The sequence below is a fragment of the Anoplophora glabripennis genome, unplaced genomic scaffold, assembly GCF_000390285.2.
Source record: "Anoplophora glabripennis isolate ALB-LARVAE unplaced genomic scaffold, Agla_2.0 scaffold14, whole genome shotgun sequence".
In the NCBI taxonomy this organism is placed as follows: domain Eukaryota; kingdom Metazoa; phylum Arthropoda; class Insecta; order Coleoptera; family Cerambycidae; genus Anoplophora; species Anoplophora glabripennis.
The window spans coordinates 1662071-1686452 of record NW_019416352.1 but is presented as its reverse complement, the minus strand read 5'-3'; the positions used below and the strand labels follow the sequence as shown (position 1 = coordinate 1686452).

At 33.7% G+C, this 24382-nt stretch overlaps 2 protein-coding genes across 4 annotated transcripts in view; one reads left to right on the top strand and one right to left on the bottom strand.

Moving 5' to 3' along the window:
* LOC108904050 (activating signal cointegrator 1 complex subunit 3) overlaps positions 1-19304 on the top strand; it is a 100575-nt gene extending 81271 nt beyond the window's left edge. The window contains exons 1-22 of one of the 3 annotated variants that reach the window (XM_018706431.1): positions 246-320; positions 493-595; positions 648-903; positions 957-1425; positions 1481-1753; positions 1816-2159; positions 2215-2407; positions 2475-2827; positions 2888-3074; positions 6227-6351; positions 6402-6626; positions 6679-6798; positions 6856-7107; positions 7159-7332; positions 9330-9912; positions 9974-10263; positions 12266-12661; positions 12722-13612; positions 13682-13875; positions 13946-14111; positions 18378-18993; positions 19048-19304. In XM_018706431.1, the coding sequence (XP_018561947.1) occupies positions 513-595; positions 648-903; positions 957-1425; positions 1481-1753; positions 1816-2159; positions 2215-2407; positions 2475-2827; positions 2888-3074; positions 6227-6351; positions 6402-6626; positions 6679-6798; positions 6856-7107; positions 7159-7332; positions 9330-9912; positions 9974-10263; positions 12266-12661; positions 12722-13612; positions 13682-13875; positions 13946-14111; positions 18378-18993; positions 19048-19133 (6276 nt within the window). In that variant the 5' untranslated portion in view covers positions 246-320; positions 493-512 and the 3' untranslated portion in view covers positions 19134-19304. Of the gene's footprint in view, positions 1-245; positions 435-492; positions 596-647; positions 904-956; positions 1426-1480; positions 1754-1815; positions 2160-2214; positions 2408-2474; positions 2828-2887; positions 3075-6226; positions 6352-6401; positions 6627-6678; positions 6799-6855; positions 7108-7158; positions 7333-9329; positions 9913-9973; positions 10264-12265; positions 12662-12721; positions 13613-13681; positions 13876-13945; positions 14112-18377; positions 18994-19047 lie in introns of those variants that run through there. The other 2 variants (XM_018706430.1, XM_018706429.2) reach the window with 2 other exon arrangements.
* A 3231-nt stretch (positions 19305-22535) lies between these two features.
* Positions 22536-23844, bottom strand: LOC108904043 (mediator of RNA polymerase II transcription subunit 19). Its single transcript, XM_018706417.1, has 3 exons — positions 23308-23844; positions 22995-23251; positions 22536-22937 (listed from the first exon to the last, which is right to left on the bottom strand). Exons 1-3 carry the CDS (start codon positions 23486-23488, stop codon positions 22665-22667), a joined length of 711 nt encoding a protein of 236 aa, XP_018561933.1. The 5' UTR covers positions 23489-23844; the 3' UTR covers positions 22536-22664.
* Between the last annotated feature and the right edge of the window lie 538 nt (positions 23845-24382).

Genomic DNA, 24382 nt, shown 5'->3' with positions numbered 1-24382 from the left:
AAGAGATAGTACCTTAACTATCGTTCTTTCTCTCTATAGTGACTACACTTTTTAACACGCGCCGCTTCCCTTACTCTAAGCCTCCTACTATGTAGGAGAAGCACAGGAGTAGTCTTTAACTCATGATTATAATTTGAAATAAAGACAGCTGATTGGTTGAATTTAAGAAATTCTGAGGGAATTTTAAATTTAGCCAATCAGCTGCTCAAATTTAGATTATAATCTACATACTTAGACAAATGATAATTCTAAATATAAGGGAAAGATCATGAACACATGAACTGAAGGAAAGGAAGTACTAGTGAGAGTGAGTGGCAGTGGTCAGTGTCAATTCTTCTAACCTTAAATTTTAATCTTGAAAATTCCATATGTAAAAATATTAAATAGTTTAATTCTAATTAATGTTTCTAAACAGTTAAAGATAATGGTTGCCGGTATTTTAATTTAAATATCTGTTATTTTTTACATCTATCAAACGTATTAATATTTTAGCCGAACTCTTACCTCAAGATATGATGGATACAGATTTTTTTAAAGATTTTCATGGTGCTCAAATTCTAAAGGATATACCAGATATCCAGTACACTGCAGCAGAGTAATTGGATAAAATTTTTTTATTATTGTGTATACTTATTTAATATTTGCAGATGTGAATATGAAAGATTGCACAATGTTTTCAAACACGCTGAAGATATCAGTATAGCGAAAGGTTTAATTTATTTAAAATATCTGTATGATGTTATAAAAAGGCAAGTGACAGCGAAAATTAAAGATGACATTCCTTTAGATGATGTAGTATACAAAGCCCTTATAAATGCAGTTAAAGATTATAAAAAAAATCAAGTCGTTGATAAACGTATCTTTTCAAGACTTCCACAGAGTCATTTGGATAAAATCCAACAGGTAGGTATATACTTTTAATATCTTAAAACACTATTTATATGATAAAATTTTAGGTATTGGAAAATATCACAGACAGACTGCCAAATGATTTTTTTCAAAAAGATACGAATCATATCTTACCTGGATCTAATAGTTATGACCCTCGCCAAGAATTTAAATCAATCGATCCAATATTCTACATACCTTTGAAAGAAAACCTTCCCGAAATTGACGATTTACAAAAACAAAAGAAAAAGAATTTTTCGTTGCTTTATGTGCATCCAAAAAAACCCACACCAAATACTACAAATGAAAACGAGGCTTATCCCCTGGAGACCATGTTTGAATGTTATAGGGATGTTATCCCACATTATGATTATAGGGAATTTAAAGCAATAATTCACACGGAACTAAATTCTAACAGAAGTGATGATGAACTTATGGAATATTTCTTAGAAACATTTGGATATACAGCATTTGATTTCTTGACGGAGATAATTAGGCATCGAAATAAAAAAATTGAGTATGGCTCAGCTATATATGGTAAGTAGATTCGTTTATGTATGTGAATTGTGCACTAATCATCGTTGTACTGCAGAAAATGACGGAAGAAGCAGCAAAAAACATCCAGCTGACATGATAGCTGGGCAGGTAACGGTTCAGTCCGAGAAAGAAAGTATATTGTCTAAAAAATTAAGGAAAATGGAGAAAAAGGACAAGTCCAAATATTCTACAGTCGAAGTAAAACAAACAGAAGCGGAGTATGCAGTGGCTAAAAGTACTCCTATATTCAAAAAAGCAGCACTGCAAAAATTAGATCCTGAGGAATTTCCACATGTCCACGACCAGTTGCGCAATCACATGGTTACAAGTAAGTTACGAGTAAATTTTTTTTTATAAGTAATTTATTGACATGCTTCCTTATATTTCAAGCTAAGTACGATGGGATTTCAATTATGCAGCCTGAAAATGCTATTAAAAAAATAACTTCTGACTATGCAGAATTTACGATACCGGGTGGCAAAAAAGGGGATGTGCCAGACATGGAATTGGTGAAAGTTAGTTCGTTAGACACAACCGGTCAGCTAGTATTTAGAGACATAAAAGAGTTTAATCGAATCCAATCGGAAGTTTTTCCCGTTGCATATCATTCTAACGAAAATATGCTGGTTTGCGCGCCAACCGGAGCTGGTAAGACCAATATAGCACTTCTGTCCATCGTTCACCAAATCAAGTGTCACATGGAGGGTAACCTTATCAGGAAAAACGATTTTAAAGTAACGTAAACTACAATTTACTATTGTAATAGTTCCTCATTTTTTTTTTTATTAGATTGTGTATGTATGTCCTATGAAAGCCCTAGCTACGGAGATGGTGACTAATTTTTCAAAAAAATTGTCTCCGATTGGTATAACCGTTAAAGAATGCACGGGAGACATGCAGTTGACAAAAAAAGAAATAGAAACGACACAAATGCTCGTGACTACGCCAGAAAAGTGGGACGTTATTACTAGAAAAGGAGCAGGTTAGTTTCTCGTAATCCATTGTTGTGATTCAAAGTTTACATATTTTACATATTTAATTTTTTTTAGTCGATACCGAAGTGGTAGGTTTGGTGAAACTATTAATCATCGACGAAGTCCATTTACTCAACGGTAGCCGTGGACCTGTGATAGAAGCGTTGGTAGCCAGAACTCTACGTCAAGTCGTAAGCAGTCAAAGCATGATAAGAATTGTCGCGCTTTCAGCCACGTTGCCGGGATATTTAGACGTTGCCACATTTTTGAAAGTGAACACCCGTACCGGACTCTTCTTTTTCGACAATCGCTTCAGATCCGTACCGCTGACGACCAGTTTTATCGGTTGTAAGAAGAAAAATGAAAACGAGACTATGGATATGGTTTGTTATGAAAAAGTTGTCGGCTTCATTAGGGACGGGCATCAGGTAAATGACTACAAACGAAAACGTGGAAATATCGTTTGTAAACGTTAAGAAAATTTTTAGGCGATGGTCTTTGTAACCTCAAGGAATGCTACTGCTACCGTAGCTAAAAAGTTGATTGAAATCGCTCAAGTTAAAGGGACTCTGCCTTTGTTCGAACCGGAAAAGAATGTCAGTATCAATCGTGGAGGGTACAAAAGTGGCGATTTGAGTTTTCTTGTCCCGCAAGGATTTGGAATTCATCATGCAGGTAACAATTATACTAAATAAAATAATTTTTGTAGTCATCCACATTTCAAAAAGATTTATACTTTCTTAATTTATTTTATTGATAAAAATCTTCCATAAATGACATAAATGATAGTGAGGATGCACACGACAGCCCTCAGTGGCCGATTATTTGTTTTGTCTTCTTGTTTGCCGTTAATTTAACATATGCTTTATCTCACATATTTTTCTTAATATTTTTGTCATGATATTCTTCACAGTAACTGTCATATAAGATACGGCACATTTGCACTTTGCTGATCAACAGTCGAGTCAAAAATGGAGCGTTGTACATTTGTTTTATTAGAACTGCAACGTTCGCCATCTGCACTTGTCCAATTGTATCATGTTCATTTTTGCTGATGAAATAGTTAGTCATAAATTGTCTTGTTTCCAGTGATTCTGGATAATTAATTTCGATATTAATCAACAACCTTAATTAATAGTCGGCAATCAACTATTACATCGACGAGTGATAAAAAATCACACATACCTATGAAAACGTTCAGATAGAGTCTTGTTACTTAAAAAAATATATAATCTGCTGCTGAATGTTTGTCATGTGCATCGTCGCTAAGATTTATCAAATTCTGTATACTAGCAAAAAGTTTATATAAAAAAAATACCCATATCCCACATGAATCAACTAATAGACTAATCCTTGCGATTAAAATACTAGTAGTCCAGATAGTATCTGTTTCAAAAAGTCCATATTTGGGTGAATCGTATATCCACAAAGATTTTTGGCTTTTTGGCTTTCAAATATCATTAGAAATGAAAATTTTTCTATGCGCATAAAAAAAAACGTGGGCTTAACTTTTGGCGGCACAATATGTTTAAAAAATTGGAAAAATGTCATATTTTTCTTCCTATTTAATTATGTATCTTTTCAAGAGTTCATTTTAGGCGAAAATGGAAGATGTTTGTAATTGAATTTTTTACAAAATATGACTAGTTACAAATCGAATGAATCATGATTATTATGGTAAAAATCAAAAAATTCACCAAAAATGGGGTTAAAAAACATTACTTTTTGGGGATTTTTTTTTGGGGTCATTAAATTGGGTATAGGACCTTCATACTTGGCTCAAGAAACCTTCATGTAGAATCATCATACCAAATTTCATCAAAATCAGTTCGATAGATTTTGCATAATTTTGCAATCCAGATTTTGAAAAAAATTTTGCACAGCAAAAACCAAAGTTCTTAGATACTTAAAAATTTAATCAGATATAGAAAGGCTCTCAAGCTTTCAAATGCTTTTTGAAAAATTCGAATCCGTCAATTAGGAGAGCTCTGGCGCTTGTTTAAACATTGGTCGAATTTTTGTACTTATAAACGATTAGAATAACTTTGTGAATATTTAATCAAATCAAATTTTTTAAAGCAGGTTTTAAAAGTTATTCGAAAGACGCTTCTTTAAAAAAAAACAGATCGATTGGTCAATTAGTTACGTAGTTATAGCTGATCAAAGTTAACCGTCATTTACACTAAATGTACTGGGACATCCGGGCTAATTTTTCGAAAAATACCTTTGGTATTCTGAGTACCTATCAGGTCTAAGTTTGCAATACTTTTCTTCATTAGCAACCTACTTTAGCAAGCGAGAAATTCAAGAAAATCATACGGGTGGTGGTGGGAAAATAAAGTTGATAATTAAAGGAAGTTTAAAGATAAATAATTATTGGACTGTTGAAAGACCAATAATTATTAACGATAGGCATTTGAAAATACGCCAAAATTAAAAAAAATCATCAAAATCGGACCTCTAGACGCTGAGATATTAAAAATTTTTAAGCGCATCGCGGTTTTGAACTCGCCGATTCAGTTTCGAGCAGGCCGAAGCCGCCGCGTTCTCTGCTTCTTTGCCCACCACCACCCGTACGATTTTCTTGAATTTCTCGCTTGCATAAATAACTTTAAACACGTTAAAAAATTAACCCGGATGTCTCAGTACATTTAGTGTAAATACGTAACTAATTGACCAATCGATCTGTTTTTTTTTTTAAAGAAGCGTCTTTCGAATAACTTTTAAAACCTGCTTTAAAAAATTTGATTTGAATGAATATTCACAAAATTATTCTAATTGTTTATAAGTACAAAAATTCGACCAATGTTTAAACAAGCGCCAGAGCTCTCCTAATTGACGGATTCGAATTTTTCAAAAAGCGTTTGAAAGCTTGAGAGCCCTTCTATATATGATTAAATTTTCAAGTATCTAAGGGCCTTGGTTTTTGCTGTGCAAAATTTTGAAAATTTGCTAATTTTTCTTCAAAATCTGGATTGCAAAATCTATCGAACCGATTTTGATGAAATTTGGTGTAATGATTCTTCATAACATGAAGTTGTTTGAGCCAAGTATGAAGATGCTATACCCAATTTAAAGACCCCAAAAAAATTCCCTAAAAAGTAATGTTTTTCAAACCCAATTTTGGGGATATTTTCGATTTTTATAACAATCATGTTTCATTCGATTTGTAACTAGTAATATTTTGTAAAAAATTTAATTACAAACATTTTTCTCCTCTTCCATTTTCGCCTAAAATCAACTCTTGAAATGATACATAATTAAATAGGAAGAAAAATATCACATTTTTCGAATTTTTTTAACATATTGTGCCGCCAAAAGTTAAGTCTACGTTTTTTTTATGCACATGGAAAATTTTCATTTCTACTGATATTTGAAAGCCAAAAAGCCAAAACTCTCCGTGGATATATGATTCACACAAACTAAAACAGATACCGTATATAGAGATTTATTTATTTTCATCACTTCAGAGACCATCAGAAGTTAATTTTTGATTTAGAATTAATGAACTCATACGACCATTGTTTTTGTCTCAGTTTTCTTGATGTGACATATTTTCACTTATTCAAGACCAAAAATTTAGATCGTTTTACAAATATAAGCAAAATCATCTCTTTTATTTAAATTCTCAGGTACATCCAAATTTTAAACTTCTGGATAGGAGAAGTACTGAAATACCTATAAATATTTTAATTTGCTTGTCTTCAGACATTTCTAATTTATTCAGAAAAGTGTTTTCAGGAATATCAACTTTGTAACATTAATTTTTAAAAAACTTTATTTTCCGCGCAATTAAAAATTCCGTGACATTCAACATGCTGTTACAGGAATGGTAAGGTCGGACCGTCTTGAGGTCGAAAGGCTATTCAGAGTTGGACATTTAAAGGTAGTTGTGTGTACAACAACGCTTGCTTGGGGGGTCAATTTACCAGCTCACGCTGTAATTATAAGGGTAAGTTTAAGTAACACACAAGCATAGTAAATAAAGGTGATTTATCGTAGGGTACATTGCATTACGATGCTACGAAATCAACATTTGTGGACATGGACATGTTAGACGTACAACAAATATTTGGTCGAGCAGGCAGACCGCAATATGACACGTCTGGTCACGGTATTATCATAACGTCTATGGTTAATATGTCTAAGTATATGGGCTTGATGACTTCGCAGGTGCCTATTGAAAGTCAATTCTTAAATTGTATTCCTGACAACCTTAACGCAGAGGTAGGTTGATATAAATGACTGTATAAGTTTATTTTTCACTTTATCGTTTTAGATTGTTTTGGGTACTGTTTCCAACGCAAGGGAAGCGATGGAGTGGTTAGCCAACACATTTTTGTTTGTTAGAATTAAGAAGAATCCCCTTGTGTACGGCTTAACTTTCAATGAAATATGGGTAAGCAGAATTAATTAAATGTAAATGGGTGTTAATATATATTTTAATTTTTTTCAGGATACAAAACAGTTCAACCAGTTCTTACAGCTACAGTTGGACACCGCTGCTAAAACCCTAGAAAGTTCTCAGATGATCAGGTTCGACACGACTTTAGGCGAGCTTCGACCAACGAATTTTGGCAGGATCGCCAGTTTTTACTACATCTCGTACAGAACGATGGAATCATTCTATGAAAAATTCGACAGGCATATTTCCGAATCCGGTTTGATCCAGCTCATTAGCGAAGCATCGGAATTTGCTCAGATACAAGTAAAGCAGTAAAATTTCCAAAATTCACAGTTACAGAACTCTTATTTTTAGGTTCGAATGGATGAGATTCACGAGTTGGACCGATTACGTGAATATAACGAATACGATATCAATTTAGACTTTACTTCGCACGTAGCGAAGGTTATTATTTTGATTCAAGCGAACATAAGTAGGGCTCAGATAAGAGTTTCTTCCCTAGTATCCGACTGTCAGTTTATAATGCAAGTAAGTTAACATCGTAGCGTTAGATTATGCTCCTGTTACAAAATAGTACTCGACATGTGTTATACGACAGGTAAGACGACGTGAAATGCGATTCCATAGGCATATCATTTTAAAGAGTCTAAAAAATTATTAAAAGCAGAATAACAAATATATAGAAATAAGTGCCAAAATTTAAACAACATATTTTTAACTCCTCAAAAACAAATACCTCTAAAAATTTTTTTTTAATATCTTGATTTTTAAGATATTTTATAAATTTAAAATTTTTGTTACCCAAAAGCATAAATCAAACTTGATTGAAAAACAAACGGAAAGATGCGGAATTAATTCAGTTATGATTGAAAAATAATTAAATTTATTATAAACTAAGTAAGTAAAAGATGACAAACTTTTTATTCGCTAAAAAGAAATCGATGTTATTTCGGCATATTTACACTTAATTTACCAAGTTGCAAGAAATATTTACAATCTCTTCCTTTATTGTGAAGGCTACAATTATGTCACGAATGCGCTGAAAGTCCGAGGATTTCTGAATCGTTGCGATAATTGTTGTAACATTCTCTATTTGTACACGTAGTTCCTCAACCATATTAACTGGAGTGGAATACACTGTCTGTTTCAAATGACTATAAATAAATTCCCATGGAATCAAATCTGGCGATCAGACTGGCCGTGTAACTGGAAAATTTCAACCGTCTATCATTTTTATCTATCCGTGTTTTATTATGATAATAAACTTTCTTTTTCGATGTACGAAACTACGATTTTTTTAAATATTTTTTTTTAGAGAAACACATTTTCGAAAAGTGTGTTACGGACATGTCGATGAAATGTCCGGACATGTCGGGAAAAGTACTTTTGACCTTGAATCTAATAAGACACCTATCAGTGACGTCATGTTTTCACAGATCACTGCTCGAGGGTACACAAAGCAAAATATTACTTTTATTCTAATGAATATGTGTCGATATATTTTACTCATTACCTACCTTTAGATTTTTTTATAAACTGGTTTCTAATTTTTTGCCCGGACAGCCAATACACTTATTTAAATGTTTTTCCATCCTACTGGAATTCTTAAAAATTGTTTTTGAGCAGAAGAAATATAANGACAGCCTATACACTTATTTAAATGTTTTGTCGATCTTACTGGAATTCTAAAAAATTGTTTTTGAGTAGAAGTATTTATAATGATTTTTACTCAATTCATTTATAAACTATTTGTGAATTAAATATTAAATTAAGAATCAACTGATTACTATTTACTAATCGTTAACTGACAAAAATAATAAAATATGGATATATAAAAGAGGTTATATTTTTAAAATGTCAGTTTCAGTTAAACAATTACCAACAAAATTACAAGAAAATTACTAAGTATATTTAATTTTACATATACCAACCTAGAAAATTTTTTGCGGGAATTATGAATGCAATAAATACTTCCGCGCATGCGCATACAACTTTTCAATCTTGAAAAGTGTCCTCGGGACATGTCCACTTTTCACGACATATCCGCGTCACATCAAATTTTTTTTAACATACCACAATTTTGTTCTTATCTATTCGCATACTTTTTTGACTTAAAATTTTAAATAAAGAAAATTTATTTCATCTACTACACAGTAAAACTTTTCGGTATAACATGTTTTTCATACTTGCATGCAGATGACATGAAAGGAAAACCCTAAGCTGGATACTAATAAATCAAGAACTGAAACTATGCAACACCCGTCATCTCTCTTTTTGTACATGAGCAGCAAAGATAGTAATGAGCACTTGTGACATTAGAACGTACCAAGGTTCAGAATATTATTGGTACATTATGCAAAATGAACGGGAAATATTACAATTAGCATGCAGAAAATATACAAACTTATTTTGTCACATTAAGAACTTGTAAAAATTGTAGTTTACTTTATTTATGGCTCTACTGCCTAGTAGTTTGACACTGGAGTATTTATTACCCATAATATTAGCATGTTTTTCATTTTTAGACAGTGACGAGGCTGGCACGGGCGCTTTTTGAAATCGCCAAAGACAAAGACTTTGCCTTGCAAGTATCGCAAACCTTAATAATAGCCCAAATGCTGGAACAACAGCTATGGCACCACATACACCCATTAATGCAATTCAAGGAACTTGTGCCGCATCTGAGCACCCATCGCTCTATGGAAATCTTAAATATGCCAATGTGGGAACTGAAGGAGTTATCGGAACGGGAGCTGGAGTCTCTGTTTCGCAGTAAACATGTGGGAAGTCGTGTCAGGCACTACTGCCAGATCTTCCCGCACGTAGAGGTAGATTTAATCGTTAAACCGATCACCGAGGGCGTAATTAGGGTGAGGTTACTGATAACGCCCAAGTTTAAGTGGGATCACAGCGTACATGGAGCCGTTCAACATTACTACGCCTGGGTTGAGGATCCCCAGCATGATAGTATATATCATATGGAATCGTTCGTTATAACGAAAAAGATTTGCGTTTCTGCTGAGCCCGTAGAGTTGTTGTTTACGGTTCCGTTAGCGAAACCGCTTTCTTTGGAATATTTCGTGAGAGTGGTCAACAGCCAGTTTCTGCGTAAGTGTATTTTACGTCAGCTTTATCGGATCACTGTGTATGTTTTTTTTTTTTTTTGTAGATTCCGAGACAATTAGGGTGATCAACTTGGAAGATTTGAAATTATTTACCAGCGATTCGTTTCAAACGAAAATATTGGACGTACAGCCTTTACCAAAGACCGTACTGCAGAACAAATCTTATGAAAATCTTTATCCCTTTACACATTTCAATACCGTTCAGAGTCAAGTATTTCACTCGTGTTACTACACCGACACGCCTGTTATACTTGGGGCGCCTACCGGTTCGGGAAAGACTATTGTGGCAGAGCTTTGCGTTTTACGGCAGTTTAGACAGGATCCTAAGCTTAAGGTAAGTTGCAGTTTAATTAAATTTAGGGGTCTCGTATTCCGAATCAGCTCCAATCCTTGTCAGACGAAGATTTTAAACTGTCTCTCGGGAAGTGCTAGTATGTAACGGAGAAAATGTAAATTGGAAATATTTAAGGAAGGTCAGAATTAGAGTAAATAACAAGTGGCCGAAATCGAATTCAAGGCCATACAGTCCTGTCGTCAAAGATCTGTAATATTTTGTTGCATCTAAGTGTGATGTGGAATTTTGTTGCATTTTTAAGATTCAACACTCATACACTCACCGAAAAAAAAAGCCGGCCACCCTAAAAATTTCATAAAAGCACCTAAATATTAATTAATGGAACTTCATTATCGATTCAAGTTGCAACGGATAACTAAAAAAAAATTATTTAAGACAATTAAATTTAATTAAAACAATAACAAACGGAACAAAAAATACACTATCTTCTTATGTCTAAAAAATTATGGTGGCTGTTTTTAATGGACTTCCTGGTTATTGTTAATAGCGTGTATGTCCTCCTCGAGCCTGAATTGCAGCATTCAACCTGACATTGAGTCAACCAAATTTTTTAAGCGTATTTGGGGAATTGCTTCATATTTTTCTTGAAGGACCAGTCTTAGCTTTCGAAGAGTCTGTGGCATGACTGGTCGACAACGAATAGCCCTCTGAATTTCATCCCAAAGATGTTCAATTGGGTTTAGGTCCGGGCTGCATGCGGGCCAATCAGATCTACGAATACTGACCTTGTTTAAATATTCAGTTACGATCACATATCTGCGGGCATTCAAAGCTCCATTATCCACAAATATTAGGTCGATACGTGCTTCCGTAGAAATACCCGCCCACACCATAACAGAAACTCCTTTAAAAGATACTCGTTCAGAGATGGTGCAGTCTGAATATCGTTCATTTTGTCTTCTCCACATCCTTTCCCGACCATCAGGTGATCGCGGACAAAAAACTTGTCAGTAAAAAGAGCTTCACTTCTTTGCCGAGGAATCCTATTTACATGTAATCGCGCAAACTGAAGGCTCTAGCCTAAGTAGAAATTGTGGTCCTGTGGCCGGCTCAGTGAAGATAAACCATTTTTTACAAGCCTCCTCCTAACCGTCCTCTTGAACCCCTCGCACTGTTAGGAGGCGATGCTGAAGTTAGTTCAACTTCTGTTGACTGTTGACCTCAGTGTGTTGAGCACAACGAAACGACCATCAAGCGCCGTTGTTACTCTATTTCTTCCAGATCCTGGTCGTTTTGTGATTGCTAATCTCCAGATACTGATTCAATGCATCCTGAACGGTAGTACGAATTATTCCCAATGAACGAGACACATAACGCTGATTACGTCCATTTTCAATCATTGCAACCGGTTGGAAAGCGTCAGCATCAGCATCAATTTTGTTCCAAAAACAATGTACATAAACATACTTGCCTTTTAGAAAACATTAATGATAGGAAATGATGCATAGTCTGCTGCTGTGTGATTTACGCAAGTTATTAATGTCGTTGAAAAGGGAATTTCCACTTATAAAATTAAAATTACGCTTACGTAGATGTGGAACAATGATGACAGGTTACTAACTAGCGTATGAACTAATTTCATCTTTTGCAGTAGGAGCGGTTACGTTATTATTTTTGAAAACAATAACTGAACCATAAAACCTTTGATAACATTTTTGGTTTTTTGTTTTTTTTTTTTGTAAAAATTTTTGTAGAGAGCTTTTTTGCATACATTCCTGTTTAAAATTCAATAACTTCGATGAGATTTGTGTATAATTCTTAGTTTTTAAATTGTAAAACAAAATTGTTATAATTCTCTATCATGTAAATGTTTAAAATGTCCCTAAAAGTTTCTTATAATTTATGACATTGTTTTGAAGGAAATTTTCCTGATAAAAAAATACATGTATCTACAGGATGTTCCGATATCAAATGTATTAACCTCAAAAACAGTGTACTTTCAACTTTAATGATTATCGTCATGATTTTCTTTCTTTCCCAGGTTGTCTACATAGCCCCTATGAAGGCATTGGTTAGGGAACGGGTACTAGATTGGTCGAAAAAATTTGCAAAAATCTCTAAAAATGTAGTAGAGGTAACAGGCGACATAACGCCTCGGTCCGAGATCATTCGGTCCGCTAATATCATTATCACTACTCCAGAAAAATGGGACGCTATGAGTAGAAACTGGTTAGAAAAGGATTTTGTTAAAGACGTTGGTTTGATGATCATCGACGAGATACATTTGTTGGGCGAAGACCGAGGTCCAGTTCTAGAAGCTATCGTTTCTAGAATGAACTTTATCAACTTCAAGACGATGAAGTCTGTAAGAATCGTGGGCCTTTCGACTGCTATGGCAAACCCTGGAGATCTCGCCTATTGGTTAAGCGCTGATAAGGTATTTTTTGCTACTTTTAAAAGTATAATCGTTAATTTTATCAATTTTTAATTTTTGCAGAGGGGCATTTTCAATTTTAGCTCAGCCGTGCGACCCGTACCGCTCGAAATTCACTTACAGGGCTTCGCTGTAAAACATTACTGCCCCAGGATGGCAGCTATGAATAAATCCGTCTATCAAGCGATCGGCCAGTACGCACAAGAGAGTTCGGCTTTGATTTTTGTGTCTTCGCGCAAGCAAACTAGGATAACGGGTTACGAACTAGTGAAATTTTTAGTATCGGACAATAACCCGCAGAAATGGATGCATTGCGATCCCCAGGAGTTAGAAACAATAAAAATGCGATTAGTTGACCAAGATCTGGCCCAGCTGCTCAACTTTGGCATAGGAATGCACCACGCCGCATTAACGGACAACGACAGAAGCATCATTGAAAACTTATACGTTAATCAGAAGATTCAGGTGTTGATAGCAACGGCCACCTTAGCATGGGGTGTGAATTTCCCTGCGAGACTGGTGATTGTTAAAGGTACGGAATACTTCGACGGCGCGACAAAACGTTACGTCGACATGCCGATAACAGATGTTATTCAGATGGTCGGTAGGGCAGGAAGACCTCAGTTCGACAAGACTGGCGTGGCGTGCGTGATGGTGCAGGAGAACAAGAAAAATTTCTACAGGAAATTCTTGTTCGAACCGTTTCCCGTGGAATCGAATCTGTTGGAGTTCTTGCCCAATCACGTGAACGCGGAAGTAGCAAACGGGAATATTACGACGAAAGGACAGCTCGTGGAATTCATCCAGTCAACGTTCTTTTATCGGAGACTGCTGGCCAACCCTTCGTATTATCAAATGGAGCCTAATTCCGATCCTGACGAGTATGTGAACGATCTTGCCGATTCGGTTATCGGTACGTTACAGGAGCATCGGTGCATAGCGAGCCAAGAAGAGGTAAGAATAAATTTATAGGTTAAATAGTACCACGGTCGGAAATGTCGGCAATGTGATTTGATTTTTTAGGAAATGAAATTTTTGTATGAATCAACGTTTTTGGGTACGTTGGCAGCTCAGTACTATCTGTCGTACAAAACGATATATTTCTTAAGCGAAAATATGGAACAAAACAGTTCAATTGATGAGCTTTTGTCGTTAATTTGCCAAGTAGAGGAATATCGGTTGCTTCCCGTTAGGCACAATGAAGACAACATAAATAGGTAACGTTTATGTACCACTTTACCGCTTTATATTTACGTTTTGTGGCCCTAACAATCAGATATGTTTTAGGGACATAGTGCGAGAATTGGGCATCAAAACCTCATTTCCGTACGATTCTCCATGTTTAAAAGCGTTGTTGATGATAAAATGCTATTTGCTGGACGTTAACCTGCCAAATCAAGAATACGTTTTAGATTTGAAGTCGGTACTGGATCAAATTATCAGAATAATCCACGTAAGTAAGCATAAGCTTCAAAAAACTAATTTATTATTTGTTAATGGTCTGTAATTATCAAAATTTATACAGGGTGTTTTTAAATGAAGTAGCAAAATTGGTACCAGTGAGGCGATATACCCTCTTAAAAGGAGGAGATTGAAATTCACATTTTAATTTTTTCTTTAACATGCGGAATGCTGGAGACACGAAACTTGGTATGAGCATCCTGCTAATAAAGAGACAACTTTTCAATATTTGTTCGATCATTGACGTATTTTATAAAGGAGTGAAACAGTCAACCCCATTGCAATATTTTATTAGAAATTTTTTATATGAAGCAAATTATTTATTTAAAAATATTTATTGGGAGGACTGATTTATTGCGCAACTTTTTTACCTCTTGTATTTTTCGATAAAACCGAGTTTTCTAGTAAAAAAATTAGATGCGTCATCGTTCACTAAAGGGGTAATTGCGAAAATTTGTAAAAATAAAGTAGGCTTATGTCATAACAAATAAAATGTTATTTATCATTTTAATAAATTGACGCTTTCTGTCAACCAATAATTAGTACCAATTGATTAATTTATTATCAGAATAATTATGGCAAATAATATTTATACCAATGACGAATATGTCGACATGCTCCAAGTGTTTTTCGAATCCAGAAAAAATAGTAACGCAGTAAGATTATACCGCCAAAGATATTCAAACCGACCGATTCCTCATAGACAGACATTGGCCTCGGTGGAAAGAAGGCTTCGCGAAACTGGTAAAATTCAGCCCAATCGTGAGGGTGCCGGAAGAAGGCGTAATGTCCGAACTGTTGAAACTGAGGAAGCTGTACTGGAACATCTAGAACAAGACTGTGGTACGCGCACAAAACAGGCGTCCAGGCAACTGCAAGTTTCTCACAGTCTTGTGTGGAATGTAGCTCATGAAAATCTTTTATACCCTTTTCGTCATCAACCATGTCAATGGTACGTTAATATTTCCATTCATGACTTAAATTTCTTAATGAATATACTTTTCACCGATGAAGCAAATTTTCCTAGAGTTGGTGCAGTAAACCTTCCTAATGTTCATTCATGGTCGGAAGAAAATACTCATGAAATATTTGTTTCAAGATGTCAACATAATTTCAGTTTAAACGTTTGGATGGGAATTATAACGAGCGTTCAAATAAAAACGTGGTCGAAGTTGGCTCTGACACATTGGACGTAGGGAGTAGCTTATAGCGACCAACTTAACCTCATTTCTCAACGAGCTGTATTCGCGAATGCAGCTAAGAGCTCGCCCTCTGGCGGTGACAAGTGATACTAGCGAAACAAGGTAAATATTTCTTCAGTGTGTGACATTTCGTTTTGTATTTTATTTAAAACTGTATTTAGTGTTCGTTTTTTGAACACTGTTATTTTAAGAAAATAGTGTAAGGAAAATTTCAGCAATTATGGATAGAAAGAAGAAACTGTCAAACTATTATTGTTCAGTTCAAGGTTGCTCTTCATGGTCCAAGAAAAATCCAGAATTAAGTTTTCATCAAACCATTGAAGAAATTTTCAAAATATTATTGCCGGTAGATAATACTCCCTGAATTTCATGAGGGTTGTTAGTAAGTAAGGGCACTAGTCTGCAGACATAATATACATTTCTAAATTTAAATTAACTTTGCTCAATTTTCCCATATAGTACCACATGATCAGCCTTAAAAACTGCCTCTCCTTCTAATATACAACAAAAGTTTTCGTTATCATATATGTAAATAGGAAATGTATTCCACAACGGATAAGTTCATAGTTATAACTTAATAAAATGTACATTACATTGTAATGCTAGAGACAAATAAAGTAGACATAAATACTTGCCTTAAAATTTATTTATGAAATATTTGAAACCTATAAAATAACACACAAGTGAAATAACCGCAGTCTGATAACAAAATTACTAATAATAATGGCAAATAAGACAAATGTTGTTCAAATAAATGTGTAAACGCGAACGGCAATGTCAAAATTACCTTGTTTCGGAGCTTACTGCTTTCGCCGCTTGGTGTGCTTGCATCTTAAAAATTATCGCGAATAGCAGCTGTCAGTTTCAATAACGTTAATGACTATATAACTTTATTTTATAGAATAAAGGTTTTTCAGAAGACCACATTCTCATATTCTGTGAGTTTACGTAACCACTTAAATGAAACCAGGCTTCATCAGAAAAAAAGGTGATATTATGAAGTTCACCGTAGTTGTTTAAAAACCATTCACAAAATACAGCCCGTCGCGGAAAATCAACTTCATGAAGTTCTTGCTGACAAGTTAAACGATAGGAGAACAAACACAAATCTTTTTTTAACACTGTGTGGCAGGTACCGACTGATACTCCCACCATTTGTGATAAAACACGTACAGAAGTTCTTGGCGCATTTTCCATTATTTGTTGAACATTTTCTTTTAATTCTTCAGTCCGCTTTTTAGGTCGGCCGCTTCCTTCTTTTCTTGTTACACTGCCCGTTTCACGAAAAACATTAACACAACACTGAACTGCACTTTGAAAAATTTTGTACTCAACAACGCCGGGAAATTGATTTTGAAATTCTATGAAACATTCCTCAATAGAATACTTTGATATTCCATCAATCTTGCGTCCATTTCTAAAGTTGTACTCTATGATAAACACTTTTTGTTCTTGAGAAAACACCATTTTAAACGCTTTTTAAAACGAAAATATTCAAATTGATAGCGGCGATATAGCGCTTTGACAGATGACGTTTAAGTTCATTTGCTATACGCTACGCCCTACATCCAAATTTTCAGAACCAACTTGACCACGTTTTTATTTGAACGCTTGTTAGAAAATACTCTAGTAGGCCCTTTTATTCTTCCACACAGGCTTGGAGCGGCCGAGTGTCTTTGATTTTTGAACGAAAATCTTCCAACATTACTTGAGTACTGTCGCTACATGTCAGGTGATATGCACGATGGGGCGCCTGCACATAGTAGACTTGCCGTTAAAGAATGGTTAAATTTAAATTACCCGAATCGCTGGATTGGTCGTAGCCGTGATGCCCCTGTTTGTTGGCCTGCACGTTCACCTGACCTAACGCCTATGGATTTCTTTTTGTGGGGGCACATAAAAAGTATTGTTTATGCCACTCCTGTTGCCTCGTTAGAAGAACTACGCTAAAGAATATTTCAGGCAGCAGATGACCTTTGCAATAACCAAGAACTGTTTGTGCGAGTACTTTATAACTTCAACAGACGTATTAGGTTATGCTTGCAGCAAAATGGAAATTATTTCGAGAATATTCTTTAAATTTAATTTAGCATTTCTTGTTTTTCGTTTGTATTAAATTTTATTTCAGATAAATAACTTTACCTAATACATGTCCCATAGTCATAAGTTATCAAACATTTTTCATTAATTAATAGCAAATTATTCTTAATGTTATTATTAAAATACCAGCTTATTGACAGAAAGAGTCAATTTATTAATATGATAAATGACAATTTATTTGTTATGTCATCGGCCTACTTTATTTTTACAAATTTTGCAATTACTCCTTTAGTGAACGATGACGCATCTAATTTTTTTACTAGAAAACTATCGGTTTTATCGAAAAATTACCAGACGTAAAAAAGTTGCGCAATAAATCAGTCTTCCCAATAAATATTTTTAAATAAATAATTTGCTTCATATAAAAAATTTCTAATAAAATATTGCAATGGGGTTGACTGTTTTACTCCTTTATAAAATACGCCAATGATCGAACAAATATTGAAAAGTTGTGTTTTTATTAGTAGGATGCTCAAACCAAGTGTAGCATTCCTCATGTTAAAGAAAAAAATTAAAATGTGAATTTCAATCCCCTCCTTTAAGAGGTCAATCCTCTTATTTTTGGCTCTACATTCACTGGTACCATTTTTGCTACTTCATGTAAAAATGCCCTATATAAACGTAATCTATGAATATGACACAAACAATAAATGTATTGTTATGTTATCCACTTCAAATAATTCAAAAAACAAATTTTTGTAACTATTTCTAAACAGATAAACAAATAGAAAACTACAAAAGTGGGTTAACATACCACGAACTTCACTGCACACTTAAGTAAATAAATAAATACAGATTCAATAACATGAGATAACAGAAAAGCATATATTGAGGTTAAGAATGTCGCCAACTTTCCTTTTATCTGACCTGCGGTCTTGGATCACTTTGGAGTAGATTGCTTTTTCATTAAAAATTGGTGAAACCATATTTAAATACACTTTTTCTTCATTTTTTAGTCCATGATGAGCTTGGCAGCGGCTCGCAACTGGCTAGACTGTACCGTTAAATTAGTATATTTTTGCCAGATGGTAATTCAAGGATACATGGTCAATGAATGTAATATAATTATGCTGCCTTATATAAATGGAGAAAACCTACGTACCCTAAAAGATAGATTAAAGAGGACTTCTTTTAATACTAATAACTTGTCAATTCCATTTTTGAGGTCCGTGATGGACGATAAATCAGCAACTAGTCAACTGTCTAGTATACTAACAGATTTGTTAGGAAGTAAAGCGTCCTCGGAAGTAGTGAAAGCGATAAATGATATGCCAATATTGACGGTTAGGACTACGATTAAAAATCACCGGAATAACGAAATTATTCCGTGGACGATGGATCAAGATGTGATAAATATTAGGAGTCGACCGGGAACAGATTGTATATTCGACTTAAATATATTTAGGGAGGGTTCTAGTAAAATGAACGTTAACAGCAAGAAGTTTAATAAACAGAAAGAGGAATTCTGGTTTCTCATATTTGTCGAACGAGACAACATGAATTTTAGGAAGTTTTCATTTTCAAGGAGGGCCAAAAGGATTGATTTACCGGTCCAACTGCCGCCTCAGAGAGGTATTTACGGAATGTTTGGTTCAAAACGCAAATATAATACATATTTTTTTTTAGGTGTATTTGAGTATAAGGTGATGATTATGAGTGACTGTTACATAGGATTTGACCAGACGATTAGTTATAGAGTGAGACTAGAGTAACGAACGACGTAATGAAAAATGCTGGGATTTGTTGAAATCTAGAGAATTTTTTAAATCAATTTTATTTATATTTATTGTGTAAACACTTTACTGTGGAATTTATAATGTGATAGTTGTTGATGAATTTTCACTTCACTATTTTTATTTAATTTTTTTAAATGCATCAAAATAAAGAAATTATGAATTTATCGTCGCATTTAATTTCTGAGAACACTGTAATAACGGGAGTGAACAACCAATAACCCAGGTAAGTAGGAATACAAAATATTTTATTCAGTTTTACACATACAGGGTGTCCTGATTTAGAAGTGTAAGGTGCAAGTTATTAACGTATACAGGGTGTTTCAGAAAGACCTGTAAATTCAGGAGGTGATAGTACAACAAAAATAAGAATTTTTTGTCTTATGAACTATGTTTATCTCCTCTTGTATTCGAGATATAGCGCGACAAAATAAAATTTTTTAAATATAATTTTTACGAAAATTTCCGAACTGCGAAATATTTTTATGAATTTTGGTATCCCAGGGTTTTTAAGGATGCCAAATACGTTGGTCTGATTATTTTTTGGATATTTCATAGAGGGCGCTAGTTATGCTACATTCGTATTACATTTTAAGTTCTAATTTTCTTAAGGTTAGGTTTTTTACCATTCGGGCTCCACGCTTTAGGCATGATTGTCACACTTTTCCACTTGCTGCCACGCGCAACGCCAAGCTACCCAAATGCCATGCTTTTTAAATTCGTTCACGAATTGTCCCGATTTTTACACACATTTACGCACATTTACAACACTGCACAGCATGACAAGATTTAAAGGCAGACAAAAAAAATAGGATGATTTTCTTAAAACCAATAGTGCTCCCAACTTGGAAGTATTGTGAAATTTTGTGTTTTCTTTGCCTCATTCCAATGCAGATTCAGAAAGAACTTTTAGTCTAATGTTTAACGCTTGGCGAAAAGAGTGAAATAAAACTGAAACCAAAACTATAGAGGCCGAGCTGCTAGTAAAATACAATTTCTCGTTTTCCTGTAAGGAGTTTAAAAAATACTTTGTTTCTTCTGTTAGAAAAAATTGAACAAAAGGTAAAATACTCGTGTCAAGTTTTTTAATTGTGAAAATGTTTATACTTGAGATTTATGTATGTATGTATTATTTAAGTTTATTGTTTTCACTGTTTTTGGTAAATATAAAATGTTGAGACATAATTTTATGCTTTTTCCCATCGCAACGCAACTAATCTGGCAACCCTACTAATGTACAAATTTATTTTCTAAAAATAATATACTCTTGTTAGGACTTCCTAATGTGGACGGTTTTCAAGAAAAAAGGCTTTTAATTATTAAACTCTTACAATATTACATTGTATAAAATAAGTGACTTTTCTCAAAGTAGGCTTATGTCAAAACTTATTGATGGATGTCTTGTAAACAACGCATACACTTTTAGTAATATTTTAAACTCTAATTAACCTTATATCAAAATTTTAGTGATTGTTAGTGGCTAGTTAGTAATGACTTTTTACTAAAATTTTGATATAAAATTAATTAGAGTTTAAAATATTACTAAGAATGTATGCGTTGTTTATGAGACATCCATCAATAAATTTTGACATAAGCCTACATTGAAAAAACTCACTTATTTTATACACCGTAATATTGTAAGAAGTTCAATTAAAAGCTTTTTTTCTCAAAAACCGTTCACATTAGGATGTTCTAACATTTCTAACAAGAAAATAAAATTGTACATTAAAAATTGGAGCCCGAATGGCAAAAAACCTAACCTTAAAAAAATTTGAACTTTAAATGTAATACGAATGTAGCATAACTAGCGCCCTCTATGAAATATACAAAAAATAATTAGACCAGCGTATCTGACGTCCTTAAAAACTCCAGACTACCAAATTTCATAAAAATATTTCACACCGTTTGAAAATTTTCGTAAAAATTCTATTGAAAAAATTTGATTTTGTCACTTGAAAACGAGGAGAAAGACATAGTTCATAAGACAAAATAATTCTTATTTTTTGTCGTACCCCCCTATATTTACAGGTCTTTCTAAAACACCCTGTATAAAAAATAAATGTATGCCAGATATATTTTATTTAATCAGATCCTACAATGTGTGTTTTGGGAAATTGTAAGCTCCTCAAGACTGCAAAATTCAAGTACCAATTTCAAAAAAATTGTTTTATATATTCTTTTACTTTAAAGTCCTATTTTTTTAATTAAAATCAAATATTAATTTAAAAAAATAATCAAAACAAGATTAAATAATTAATTAATATTATTATACAGGGTGTCCCGAAATTAATGGGACACAGAGCAAGGATAGATTCCTTACAACAAAATAGTGCGATATAGCTAAACTTAGCTTAGTCCATTAGTGTATAATAAAAAAGTTACAGGATGTTAAAGTTAAAATTTTGAATTCAAAATTCTTTAAATTTTTAGAAAGTTTTCAAAGAATTACTTTGATAATTTGGATTTGAGGGTTTTGTAAGTTCATGACAACGATCCCCGACTTAACTATGCTGTAGATGCTAGAGGTCGCTACAAAGTGTACTTTGTTGATAAAAATTGGTCATAACATTTTTCTCAATGTGTGTAGGAAAGTTCTAATAGAAACATATTATTTTCTTATATATTTTACACAAATAAGATATACTAACTTGTTTTATGTCGATAAATTTAACCGTTTTCAATTTATTTACCGTTTTTCCATTGGTTGCAATTTAATTTCAAGAAGTTTAAATATATACGCTGGTTTTATTAGATTACACATTTAATTTTTTTTTATCACGATACCTAATAAGTTTAGACTAAGTTTAGCCATTTTTATGTAAGGAATCTACTCTCGCTCTGTGTCCCATTAATTTTGGGACACACTGTACATTAATATAATAAAATTTATTTGAAATTAAAAAAAATTGTATTATCAATTTTTTTATACCATTATTCATTCCTCAAAATGCTACAAAATATTAATTTCTATAAAATCTATTGATATCTATTATTCTGGTGTATTTATTTCAATTGAATTAATTTTTAATTAACGTTACTAAAATGGGTAACTTTATATTTATTCAATTTTTTGTGTGATCAACCTTTAATAATTTGGAAACAATCATATTGACCTAAGTGAAAGAATGTAATGATTAGATTTGAGTAAAAATACAATTTTTAAAAAATTAACATCCGTCATAGCAGGCTTACAATTAATCTATTTATTAAAAGAACTCTCAATTATTAATGTACTTTTAAATTGTATACACCTTGTATACTACCAAAATTTTCAAACTGAAAAATTGAACCTTAAATATAAATTTCTAGAACGATAAAATAATTTTTTACTATGACGATTAGAAAGCATCTATCTACCAGAATTTAATGAAACAGTTTGTTTTAAAAACAACAGTCTGTTTATTATTGTAGATAATAAATGATAAATACATCTTATAACCTATTGAGAATTCATAAATTAAGATTTAAACCTAAATAAATTGCATGTTAAGGTACTTAATTGGTAATTTCTTAACTCGAATGTTGACTCGGGGTTAAGCCACCACTGTGTTCCGGACTATGTTTTTGTTTTTTCCTCTTCTTTTCTTTTTTCCTCTTTTTTCGTTCTTTATCTTCGTCGTGCCGTTTCTGCTTTTTATGTTTCTTTTCGTGCGTATCACTGCTTGCGTCTGTTATGGTCGTTTCTTGACTAGGTATACCTCCCTCCTTGTGTTTGTGCTTTTTGTGCTTGTTTTTATGCTTCTTTATAGGTGCTGTGTTGGTATATCGATACTGTTCAGGTAACTGAAAAACAACGTATACGTAGTTAAACAAGAAGTTTAAACAAATGTAGAAACTTACTGGCCCTGGATGTAATCGAAAGCCATCTAATTGAATATTGGTAAGTGGTAACAATTCTTTTCCTCCTATCGGAGGTTTTTCTATGACGGATCTTAAAGAGCTGTTGTCTTGTTGACCTGGAGAGTCAATGACTCCCGGTAAAGTTGGTAAAAAAGATGATAGTTGTTCTTTTAGTTTCTTGCCACTAAATTTACTATACGAATGTTCTAGGCCATAATAGGCCATCAAATTCGTAGCTCCTGTTAGTTCCGACTCCACTAAAAGCATAAATAACTTGATATAAATCCTGTGTATCTGTTTCAACTGTACCTACCTGGTGGTTCTTTCATCAAATAAAAAGGTCCACTTGGGACTATGGACGGGTTCTTTCCCAACAAAATTGTAGTTTTTAATGTTCCCGACGAATCCTGACGTGAAACAACAGGGGACCTGGCACCTCTTGGTGATGATTTTGGCGAATAAGGTTCTACTTTGCGAAACTGATCTCCCATCATCTTTTACTTCATCGTTTTATAAAAAATCTGCACAGAACATACCTTTCTGTGAAATTAGCCAAACGACTGCGATTACTGCTACGAGCGATTGAAATAAATTGTTTATTAACCAATCCAAAAACGTCGACGGCCGCAGGTCTACAGTCTACAGGTGTTCCGAAAAAAGGAACTTTCACAATCATGAAAATGAAATGTATTTATTTTTTAAGTCATCAATTACAATCGATCACATTGCTGAATCGAGTTAGCTATTGCTTCTTTTTTAGATAAATAAAGCTTGTAATAGTTCCAACAGAAAATTTATAACAAAATCATTGTAGAAAAACAATTACTGTGAAGTGAAAACGCGAAAGACTCCTATGTAGTGGTGGGCAAGATCCGCATCATACGTATAAATCATACGGATCTCTAGTGGGAATCGATTCATGCGGATCCCGATGCAATAATAATTTCGTATGTTTCGCATCACCGCATCAATGTAAGTTGAGATGTTGAGACTGAAGTGAAGTGAATCGGTATCAACTGATTCTCGTATGCGATACAGGAATGAGTAAATGGGAGGCGCACGCATACTGGGAATCAGTTCATACGTATACCGGTATAAAAATAATTTCGTATGTTCGCATCACCGCATCAATGCGAATTGGGAATGAATCGGTCTCAACACTCTCAACTGATTCTCGTGTCCGATACAGGTCGATGAGATACGATGCATTAGAAACAGTTTAGTGCATAGGAAACTAAATATTGAAATAAATTATATGAAATTGTGTAGTCTGAAACAAACTTATAATGTAAAAAGTAATTGTCAGAGTGATGTGTATTTCGTATTTAAATGTTGAATCGCTTGACCGAAAATAAATTTAAACATTAATTAATTTGAAAATAATTTGA